General features: G+C 33.5%; 2 protein-coding genes across 4 annotated transcripts in view; one reads left to right on the top strand and one right to left on the bottom strand.

Moving 5' to 3' along the window:
• Positions 7,511–9,731, top strand: LOC105180207 (pentatricopeptide repeat-containing protein At3g02650, mitochondrial). Its single transcript, XM_011103869.2, has one exon. The coding sequence runs from the start codon at positions 7,608–7,610 to the stop codon at positions 9,435–9,437; it is 1,830 nt and encodes a 609-aa protein (XP_011102171.1). The 5' UTR covers positions 7,511–7,607; the 3' UTR covers positions 9,438–9,731.
• The window catches only part of LOC105180200, a 7,402-nt gene continuing 5,188 nt past the window's right edge, over positions 10,209–12,422 (bottom strand). For all 3 annotated transcript variants that reach the window (XM_020691917.1, XM_020691918.1, XM_011103865.2), the window contains 2 exons: positions 11,444–11,997; positions 10,209–11,139 (listed from right to left, as the gene is read on the bottom strand). In XM_020691917.1, coding sequence (XP_020547576.1) covers positions 10,704–11,139; positions 11,444–11,997 — 990 coding nt within the window. In that variant the 3' untranslated portion in view covers positions 10,209–10,703. The remainder of the gene's footprint in view (positions 11,140–11,443; positions 11,998–12,422) is intronic.

Raw genomic sequence — 12,422 nt, 5'->3', positions numbered from 1 at the left:
ATCTTTATATATCTGTATCTATAGATATATAAGTAATGAAGTATAAAATCTATGTAATAATTCTTTTTCTGCAAGTGCATGATATGGTCGCATATTTAGACCTCCAAGAAAAACCATATTTTATTTTTGTTGTAATGAAACTAAATATGAATAGCTTTTCTAATCGTAAAAAGTACTTCAAAATCATGCATTTGATTAAATGGATGAAATATCTCATTTGTATTAAATGTTTTATAAGTTTTTGAAAGACGCTAATTAACAAGAGACATTATTAACTATATTAACATTTGACAGTATAAATATACACCTATTTGAAAAATAAATTAATTAAATTGGCATGTAAACAACCGTTCGATATTTTAGTATATGATATTTTATTATTGATGTTTACAAGTAAAATAAGTTGTGGTTTGTACAATAACGATTTTCTAGCAAACTTTGTTGTGGGGCACTTGCAAACTTCATCTGTCAATAACATGAATAAATATAGTGTTGTGTAAAATTTGTACAAAATTTTAAATTTATGACAACGAAAAATTTCTAAAAAAGCAAATCTTGGAACATAACTTAACACAAGAATAATTGAGAATAAATTTACAACATCAGTGGAGAATTGTTCTCCAATTTAGGCTTCAACTCTCCAACTTGCATCCGCAGTATTCTCTAAGGCCTCAAAAGATTGTATTCCCACTCTTTCTAGATTATAATGGCGAGAACGTAGAGCTTTAATAATAGAAATCGGGGGACTTTTGGTTTTTAAAGTTTACAAAGGGAAAATGCAATGGCATTAAACTTTATTTGGTTTTTAGATATGAGAAAAAAATTGACATAGAGGAAACAAATAGGAACATGGACTTATTATTCAATAAGAAAAGTGAGAGAGAAATGTGTAATTACATAGGTTATCATTTGGTTTTAAATGTTGTCAAGGTGCATCCTTTAAGCCAACTAATGTGTGTTTAGTTTAGTATTTAAGTTTCTTACAGCAATCTGTTGAACGCCCACACAACTCTTAGTAACATGAGGTTATTCAAGTAAGCACATATTGCAAACTAAATAAAGACTCTAAACACCTTAGCCTTCATGGACGAGTATGTAGAGAGATTACATGTTTTTCTCATTCTTTTCTTTTTTATTTTTACAGGCTGACATTAGATCGAAAGATTGCAATTGAAAGTCGACATACTTGAGGGAAATGGCTTTCCGTATAACACCTAACGCTAATGAAGATGATCTCAAGTTCTCAACACAAGAGCTTTTCCTAATTGTATGCACCAGTATCCACCTGATGAGTTCAAGTGATTCTGAATACGAGGCTCTCGAGGACAAATGAAGAGTCTTGCCTATTGTAAATTAGAATATTTTGTTAGTATTTTAGTTTTTCTGATATTAAAAGTTAGGCGCCTTAGAATTTTGAAGTCATAGTCAGAAAGATGTAAAAGAAAGGTTTCTCCAAGAAAATGCAATCCCACGTTGCTAGTTGAGATGAAATTTTAATTTCCCATCCAATCTTTTTTGCCTGGCTGCCAAAAGGTTTTTAAATTCCATGAAATTGCAAAGGCACTAATTTCCTATATAAGTCAACCATTCCATGTGAACGGCACACTAATTCCCAGCATCAATTCCAAATTTCTATATAAAATGTTATTGAGCCAAAAACAGACAAGAAAATCAAGTCAGCCTGCTACATTTAAACTTATCAAATTTTTGAAATGACTCACACAAGAGAAACTTCCTTGTCTATTTCCTCTTAATTTTCTCTATTCTTTCCACCTTCTTTTCGTCATTGCACCACACTGGCAACGTCCTCTCCTTTGAAACCACACATGTACATAAGCTTCTCATCTCCAAAAATATATGAAATACTGAGAGTTACAAGGAGTGAGTTTGTGTAACAAAGTCCACATGCTGTAGAATAAGTGAGAAACACCTAAAGAATTCTGTGCTTTTCCTCTTTTTAGAGCATATGAGTTTGATTCTGATCAGAACATCTATTCTTACGTTTGTGATCTTCTTTTCGGTTTCTATACCAAACACAAGAAAGTATATATTTTAATCATCTTCCTCCAAACTTGGTACAGTAGATATACGTCACATCTTGACCTCAAACAAATGGGTGTTAAAACTGCTTTCTTGCATCGAAATTTGGATGAACAAATATACATGAGTCAACCTTGTGGTGTTTTTAATGACAAAAAAACTCAGATTATGTGTGTTTACTGAAAAAATCACTTTATGGAATAAAACAGTCTCCTAAATAATGGAATAAGAAATTTGATCATTTCATTCATTCTTCAAAATTCCAAAATAGCGTCTATGATTCTTGTCTGTACTTTAAATACGATAATCACGTCACTCTATTTCTTGTACTTTATGTGGATGACATGTTGAATGTTAGTCCTAGCATAAGCATGATTGAATATTTCCAAAAGAATTTATGCAAAAACTTTGAAATGAAAAATCTAGGTAATTCCAGGAAAATTTTGGAAATGACTATGGAAAGGAATAGAAAAAATTCTATGATTTTCTTAAACCAAAAAAATTTTGTAAAATCTGTGCTTGAAAAATTTTCTATGTCAAACTCAAAACCTTCTCTATTCCTTTGGCTGCCCATTTTCAACTATGTAAAGACCAAATTCCAAAAACAGATTCTGAGAAAGAACACATGAAAAATATTCCTTATTCAAATGCAATTGGTTCTGTCATGTATCCTCTAGTTAGTACTAAACCTGATATTGCATATATTGTTAATTGTTTCAGTAGATATATGTCAAATCTAGGTCTTCCTCGTTAGGAAGCTCTTAAATGGCTTTTGAGATATTTGAATGGCTCTATTAGTTCTGGTGTTAATTCTCTAAATGCTTTGAAGGTGCAAAATTAGTTGGCTATGTGGATTCCAATTGTGACGCCCCAAAAATTATAATATATAATTGGGAGATTAATTGGTAAATTTTTATGAAACTTAGTTAATTGGTAAATAAATTATGGGCCATAATTGGAATATAATAAACTTGAACGGATTAAATTGGAGTTTGTATAATATTTTGGGACAAATTATATTAATTAAGAAAATTAGGAAGGACGTAAAAATAATTATTTAAAAAGATTTATTAAAAAAAAAAGAAAATGAGATGGTGGGCCGTGGCATGTGCTGCCACCGCCTCACCAACCATTATATATATATATATATATATATATGTATGTTAATTGCACACACACATGCATAATTACACACACAACACATATTCTAAATTTCAATTTCCTCTCTTAGCCGAACGAGAAAACAGAGGTATGAAATTATAATTATAATTTTATTTAATTTATATAATTATATTATTTAATTGGTTCGTTTATTAAATGTTGATTATATTGAGCGATGTACTATTTAATCGGAGTATTTCATAATTTTGGCTATTTAAATTAGTGTCGAGTTAAATATCACAATTGCTATAAAAATGATATAGTTGGGTAATTAAAATATTAGATTTGTTAGATTTAATTATTACTATAGGTAATTTACACAATTCCATCGAAATGATTAACGAAATATGTAATTCTATGTATTGTTGCTTAATTAAATTATATAGCAACGATAAATTGGTAGAAAATTCATAGAAATATTCCAAAAATTATATTCAATAAATGGTATGTTAATAAAGAGAAAAAATGAAGATTTGTATTTCGATAGAAATGGAATATTAAAGAATTATTAGAAATTGTACGAATAATATTTAATATTATATTTAAAAGAAATTACGATATTCTCGATATATTAATTGTATGTGATATAACTCGTTATAGGATACGGGGTGAGGTGAAAGGACTGATAATTAGCGAATGAGTAGAAAGAAACGTTGTGAGATTGAGGTAAATAAATAATTAGTATTATCTATATATGCTTTCTGTATTTGTGGTTTTACTGTTATATGAATTTGTGGTTCATGATGACATTGATTTATTTGATAGTATGTGAGTGATGGATGATTTGATTTGATTGACGACATTGTGTACGTAGAATGAGAACATACGTTGAAATATTATGTTTGTTGTTTGATGTGTTGTGGATGTCTGAATGAAATATTATGTTTGTTGTTTGATGTGTTGTGGATGTCTGAAAATGAGAATATGTTAATATATTATTTTACGTTACTAGTTGCTTACAAGAATGGTGATATATGGAAATCAGGGAGTGATGGAAATTGAATATAATTGTGGTGTGAATACCCCTTGATGTGTTGAAAAGCCTACAAGGCGAAAATATGATATGAAAGAGCTATGTGCGATATGAAAGAGCTATGTGCGAAATGAAAGAGCTATGTGCGAAATGAAAGAGCTATGTGCGAAATGAAAATATTATGTGCGAAATGAGATTGATGAGCCGACTGTCAAGGGGGTTCACTTAAATTTATATAACGGTGAGATTGAGTTGGCGGGAAAAACACAATATCACCTTCTGGTAAGCAAACTAGAAAAAATTGAGTTAGGTTGGTTGTCATATTATGAGATAGTCATGTGGTGTAATAAAGCTGATTATGTTGGAATTAAATTGATTGTATTCCATTTGTGTTGCTTGTTAATCTTGTTTGGGCTGTGTTTGACATGCATATATAGATAGGGCTGGTTATTTACTTATTGAGTGGTAGGCTCATCCCTCTGCTGACATTTTCTTTCAGAAGTAGACTTTGAGGTGTCTGACTGTTGAACAATAGGTCTACGCGCTATACTCAGGCAGGTCGGGCCAGTATGCTGTTTTCTCCTCTTTGTCAGTTAGAGTACAAATCACATTTTGTTGTATAAAGAGAACGTAAGCATGGAGATTACTTGTGGTGTTTGATATGTATATATATAATGTTGTTGATTGATAATACCTATTATGACGTGTTGGGATTACGTATGCAAATTGATTAGATGATTATGTGCAAATGTATATATATGAACACAGGGATTACTATAAGTATGACGTTTAGGGTAGATATAACCCTTGTAGCGAAGGGGGTGCTACACCAATTATGCAAATGATAGGGACAGTAAGAAAATCAACTACCTCTTATGTGTTTACTTTGTGTGTAGCATGCATTACCTGGAAATCACAACTTCAACACATTTTTCCACTTTCTAATACTCAAGCTGAATATATTACCACAAGAAACTTTTAAAAGAGCTATTTGGCTTGAAGGGTTATTAAAAGAAATCAGTTTTCTAAATAAAAACACTTATAGTTTTTTCTAATAGCCAATTATCAGGAATCCAATCTTTTCATTTCATTAGAGACATTTGTAGAAAAGAAATTATCAATTTGAAAAAATCAGTTCTAAAGATAACCTAACTTATATGGGCACTAAATGACTCCCCATTAAAAAATTAAATAATTATCTTGACATACTCAATTTGTTATAAACTATTATTTTCTACATATTTTGTCTTATCTCTTGTCCTTTTTGCAGGTATCTGTTAGGGCTCCGGGGTATTCAGGATATGATGAATGCTTTTTTTAAGATCCGTCATCTTGGATTTGGTCTAAAGTGAAAATTGTAAATAAAAGTGTGGCCCAAACGCAAATAGTCCAGGCCCATCTCAAAACTGACGGAAGGTGCTGTACACACGGTGGAAATCAGAGTATGGGCCTTTTTTTAGGATAAAATGCATAAAACCCCCCTGTGTTTTAAAAAGCCTGCAAAAAAAAAAAAAAAAACCCATGTTTTCAAAATAGGCTAAAAGCTCCCATGTGTTTTGTAAAACTCAGCTCAATCGCCCTCTCTCCGTTAAATCCAACTAACGTTGTTAATTTTTTAGAAAATGACCGTTATACCCTTACTTAATATATATTATTTTTTATTTTAATGACCGTTGGATCTTTTTTGATCGAATATTTATCGTTAGATCTAATCAATTAATCTCAATCATTACATTTTAAAAAATAAAAGGTCTAGATTCAACAAATTATTTAAGTTATATTATATATAAATAATTTAATATTTTAAAAATATATTATTATTATTATATATTAAAAAAAAACTTACTTCCCAACACCACGCCCTTAGCCCTACTGGCGCTCCTCCCTCCCCCACCATCTCAATCGTGGGAGGCGTTGATTTTTAAAATCATTGTATCTCTGCAGGCCTGTCTCCTTCAAATCGTCTTGCAGAGACTAGCCTGATGGTGGTGGTTTGAGACTGAGATTCTATTGGACGAGGACGAATCGACGTTAAAAATATTTGGCGGTCGTGGCTTGAGCCCAGTCTCTCCGATTGACGAAAACTCAAATTGAAGGTGTGAAAATGATCGTCTTGAAGAGAGGATTCGAATGGTACTACTGGCCGTTGAAAATTCATCCGGACGGCTCCAAAAACTTAGAAACAAGTTTCTAGCAAAAAAGGGACGAAAAATCGTTTAGTTTTTTTTTAATTTTTTAATTAGTTTTAATTATACTAATAAAAATATATTTTAGTTAATTAGGAGTATTTAAATTATAATATTAAATATTTTAGTTAATTAAGAATAAAGATTAAAGTATAAATAAAAGTACCATAATTTATTATTATCCAAAATAAAATATATGATATTGATTAATAATTATAATATATGGTCAATTTTGATTATAAAATTGATCAAATATTACATAAAAAATTAAAAATATAAAAAATCCAAAAATAAAAATATATATAAAAAAAATAGAAAAAGCCTCTCGCTAGCTTATGAACAGAAACAATTGAGTTTTTTTGTAATTTCTCGTGTGCCATACTACTGTTTCAAATATGTTTTTGCAATTTAAATAATAATTAGGAGATGTATTTTTCTTATTAAAATGAAGGATAAATTACAAAAGGCTCTTTTGATGTTTGTCTTGATTACAAATACTTCATCATTATTTGAAAAATAATATATACCCTTTTAAAATTATAAATACCTTAATAAATATCCTCTCACAATGAGTTATTGCAAGAGATAATTTGTTAAGATATTTATAATTTTAAATATATATTAATAATTTTTTAAATAATTATAATATATTTATAATTATAATTTGCTCCAAGTCCCATCCCATTCGGACCCTCTCCTCTCAAATTCTACTCTCCTTTTTTTAAAAAAATATTATATATTAATATTTATATTTTCAATATATATAATTATTTATATACAAGATAATACATTGCGCAAGATTATACATATTATATCAAATACCCATTCTTACTTAAAATTAAAATAATAATTAATAAACTAAAATAATAAAAAAAATTGCAAGTCTACCCTTAGCATATAATTAGTTATTATTATGTATATAATAAATTATTTTTTATAATTTAAAATGTATTATAAATAAAAGTAAAATATACAAACTAATACAACATATTAAAAAAAAAATCAAGAAAAGAAAATTAATTTATCAATTAATATATTAAATTAAAAAAATAAAATAAAATAACTATCTTATTAGAATTTTTGTACTCAAAAGAAAACAGAGGGACTATCTCTATGGAGACACTTTCCTTTCTATATTAGTAAAGATATATGAATATAAATTAGCCCCTTTCATCATCACCAGATTAGGGTTTTCCTCTATCATTTCACTGCCAGTTAGAGAGAGAGAGAGAGAGAGGTGAGAGAGAATGTGGAGGCCTTTAGCACGAAGAGCTTTGCTCAACAGAGGGACTGCAGCGCAGAAGTTGCTTCCACCAGTTTTTAATCTTCAGGTATCCAGTTCTGAAACCGTTGCCCCTGCCGAATCTGCATCTCGCTTCTCGTTTTTCTCGGCAAAATACCATGTTTACGGAAGTCTGAGATTTTTCTCGTCAAACCCAGCTGGAAAGTACGAGGATCCGGCTTCTGAACCGCCAATTTCAGAGGCTACTGAGATCACTGGTGATTTTGATTTTAGTTCTGTGAATGTGGTTGATGGAACTACAAAACCGGAATTTGAAAATGAGGATTCTATTTTTAATGATGTAATGGAGAATTTAGAAGCAAATAAGGGTGTTGGGGAAATTTTTGAAGGTTCTGTTTCTTTGGATGAAAATTTGGATTATGTTGCAGCAGAGGATGAGAGTCTTGGGGAAGTGAAGAAAAATGATCCAGAGAAGGTGGAGAATTTGTTGTCTTTGCTTCAGAGTAGTGGCACTGATACTAGGTCTTTAGAATCTAATATGGAGGGAATGGGTTTGGTTTTGGACGAGGAGTTTGTGTTAAAGGTACTGGAGACACCATATATTCCAGGGGAGAATTTGATCAGGTTTTTCAGGTGGATTTTGAAGAATCCGGAGTTTAAAGTGACTACACCTGTGATGGAGGCGCTTGTTACCGCAATATGCATGGGAAACAGGAGGAGAGAAGCATATGCATTGTGGGATTTGATAAATGAGGTAGGGGAGAAGGAGAAGGGGGTAGTCAGCACAGATTGTTTAAACAAATTAATAGCTGAATTTTCAAGGATAGGTAAAGGGAAGGCAGCTTTTGATGTGTTCAATAAGTTTGAGCAGTTTGGATGTCTCTTGAATGCTGATACATATTATTTAACTATTGAAGCTCTCTGCAAGAGGTCCTTTTACAACTGGGCTTCCTCAGTTTGTGAAAAGATGCTAAATTCCGGTAACTTGCCGGATGTCGAGAGAGTTGGGAAGATAATTTCATGTTTGTGCAAAGGAGGCTTGACCAAAGATGCACATTTGGTTTATATGTATGCAAAGGATAAGAAAGCTTATCTTCCTCGAACCTCTATCAACTTCTTGGTTGGCTCTCTCTCGAGAATTGAGAAAACCGGTAAGGGAACTAACAAGGAAATCAATAAGGAACTTGATAGAGAAACTGTGTCCTTGGCTTTAGAGATGTTGAATGATTATTCAGCTTTGGATCGCAAGTATGCAACTAAGCCCTTCTCAAGTGTCATTAAGAAGTTGTGTTGGATTGAAGACATTGACAGGGCGAAAAAGTTGCTTCTTGAGATGATTGATTTTGGCCCTCCTCCTGGAAATACTGTATTCAATTGTGTAATTAATGGGCTGACTAAAAGTGGGGATATGGAGGAGGCAATGAAAATGATGAAATTGCTGGAGAACAGAGGTTTAAAACCTGATGTATACACCTACAGTGTGATTATGAGTGGTTATGCAAGGGGCGGTGCAATGGAGGAAGCATGCAAAATATATGATGAAGCCAAAAAGCAGCATGCAAAACTGAGCCCAGTTACATTTCACACACTCATTCGTGGGTTCTGCAAGCTTGAACAATATGACAAGGCTGTGAGCTTGATAGGGGAGATGAAGCAACATGGAGTTAACCCAAATCATGACGAGTACAATAAACTGATCAAATCTCTTTGCTTGAAGGCTTTAGATTGGGAAACAGCTGAAAAGTTGCAAGAGGAGATGAAGATGAACGGATTGATTCTTAATGGCAGAACTAGCGCTCTTATTCGTGCTCTGAAGGAAGAAGTACTGGCATAATTTACAACCATTGCAATCTTGCTGAAGCTAATGCTGCACGAAGAAGTTGATGCATCTCTTGTCCAATTCTTCTTAATGCTTTTTTATCTAGGGCCAGTTTTTGTTGATGTTAATCCTGAGATTGTTACACTGAGGATAAAATATTAGGAGACCTACAATCTGCATTTTTACATGTCTGCGGCGTTTAGAAGAAGTGACTTGTCTGGACAAGAGATGTATTTCAGTTAAAAGTTCTAGATTTCAATCAATAATTGTATTTGGTCAATAAATAGGCTTGTCACGTTTTGGTGAAAACTGACTTCAGAGTTGCGTCGGCACGTTCTGATTATCATGCAATTAGCCGCCCCAAAAAAGTATGATATATCAATACAAACAAAAGAACAAACCAATGTTCAACTTGATCACATTTTCAATAAAAATCATCTGTAAACTTGTGACTATATTGTTTATACCTTCCGTATTTTCACAGTATTAGACTACAGAATGACGTTTCAAGAAACACGAGTCTCTTCTCTAAATACTATATAATTATTTAATTTTGTTTTGGAAACTATATTTCTTTCCTTCTTGTCTTTGCGGAATGGGTAGGTGAATCTTACAAGAGAAATTATAGTACTTGCATACTAACACCAAAGAAACTTCGAGAATAAGTAAATTTTAAGACTTAGCAACTGTGAGGAATCTTTGGACTTGTCCTGGGCTGTTACCCTGGTTATGTGATGTTGGACCTCATCTATTCCTAGATCCCTGTAAGTGTGAGGAGATAAAATGTGGGCATGCGACAAGAATTTATTCCTGACAAATGGGTCGAACAATGAGGGGGAGAGAGGGGACCAGGTCAAGAATTTGTAACAAATACATGTGCATTACAAATTCAACTGATTTAAATATTTAATGAAAGGGGAAAAATCATACTGGTGTGTAAGTATTGTGTGGGAAAATTTCTGTGTGGGCAGTTACTCATCTTCTATATCTTCAGAAAGTAAAAAGGTCCAATCCTAATTTTGCAGAAGAACCCACTTATCCCTACTCAAAGGGCTGAGGACAAGTGGGTTCACTTGAATTCACCTAGCATTAATCTTGAAGAACTTCATCCCAGTGAATGAAACCTACAAAAATTGCCGGTGCACCTGCTGGAAAGACGTGCACTGCAGCCTTGAAAAGCTATGTTCCGCTAGGCAACATCTATCCGATAAGTTCATAGACGAGATTGATGGCCAAATGAAGTAGAACCCAGAACAACCAGGTGGTATCTATACAGTGATCCTAATCGTCGGGGTCCATTTCCTCATCCTGCTCCCCTGAGGGGTTCGTGTCAACTTGGCTATTTTCATCTGATTCCATCAATTCTATATCCGTATCATCTTCTTGTCCTTCAGTATCATCACCACTGATCTCCTGTGATCCGATAGTTTTGAGATCTTGTCCCAACCCTTCAGGGCACTCGTCCTGTTGTCCATATATAATTTGAAGGTTACTGCCCTTCTGTAAATGCTTCAAATCAGTGCTCTTGAGAGTTGTACATGAACATTCAGGTAGGGGGTGAGAGAGAAATGACTTCTGCTTTGATTGATGAAATTCTCGCACAATTCCATCTTCTGCCATGCTTTTGTTAAGGTGTTCTCTTACAGTGAGGGTCCAATTGCGTGGAGGATGGTAAAGATGATCACTGGTACTGTTGAAGAGTTTAGTAAGGAATCCCCTGTATAAATGAACAGAGTCATGTTACTGAGGAATGGAAAAGCTGAGAGATACAAGAATCAATAACACATATCCCAACATCCTAGTGCTAACAAGGAAGGACTTGGTATAACACAAAGCAGTGAGAAATAAAATGGCAAGTTTTCTCTAACATCTAAAAAAACCAATGCTCCTGATATAACTACACATCAAGAAAAATTCAGATTCACGACAACAAACTAGATACTTGATACCTCAAAATAATTGAGACTACAATGAATTTGCACATGGTGAAAACTGCAATCTCTTAGAACATATCATTTTACCTGTCAGGTCTATATGATCTACTCGAGGCCATTTCATACAATCGATGTCCCATAACTAAGCTGGAAAAGTCTGGCCATCCACTACCATCATTGTCAAAACCAGGAAAGAAAGCATCAGCTTCCACAGAAACAATATAATCAAGAGCATCCCACAGCAAACGGTGTGCTTGCTCCCTTAAATCATTCGGAGAAGGGTCTGGTTCTGATTCTTTTTCTGCAATCCATCCGTACCAGCCTTCTTTTTCATGTCGATAAATAGGCCGGTCTGGAGGTGGAGGAAGAGGCCTAGGACGAGGACCAGCCTTGTCCCATTCTTCTTTCAGTTGTTTTGCGCTCTTTGTTGGCGGGAATTCAAACATATCCGGAGGAAGATAGGTTTCAGGGCCAATCATATTGGCAAGCTCTTGTTTGCTGCATAAAGAAGTACGATCCACTGAGTTGGCGTACATGGCACGTAAAGGAATCAGAACCCTTTGCCCACCAAAGGTTTCAGAACCTGCCAAGAATATTCTTGTTCTGGGAGGGTAACCCATTGCTCGAAGGAGAAGCCCAACCTACAAATTTTGGACCAAAAAAAATATAAGCTCTTGCTTCAATAAAGTAATCATAGCAATCACTATTATTAACTCAATACTTGCAGCCAATTTCACTCCACCAGCTATTTGTTTGATTTTATAATTAATTCTCTGTTCTTTTTCATCAAAGGATAATTCAGTGACATCTTGGGCAAAGGTAAAAGATACAGGAGATAAGTTCATGCAAGCAAATATCAAACCTAATCTAAAGAGTACAGACCAGTCAAAGTCATCAGCCAACACAAATGACAGCTGGCCCTCCCCCCTGTGGCAACCCCCAGTGGGGAAAGAAAAAGAAAGGAGAAAAGGAGCATAACTGGACTCCAACATGAAAGAAAGGATTACAACATGAGCATACAGCTGGTGACCTGACAGAATGTGAAAATGACTGCAGGCTCCCAACT

This window comes from Sesamum indicum, linkage group LG2 (assembly GCF_000512975.1).
Source record: "Sesamum indicum cultivar Zhongzhi No. 13 linkage group LG2, S_indicum_v1.0, whole genome shotgun sequence".
Classification (NCBI taxonomy): Eukaryota; Viridiplantae; Streptophyta; class Magnoliopsida; order Lamiales; family Pedaliaceae; genus Sesamum; species Sesamum indicum.
Note: the sequence above shows the minus strand (reverse complement) of the source record. Positions and strands in the feature narration are given on the sequence as shown.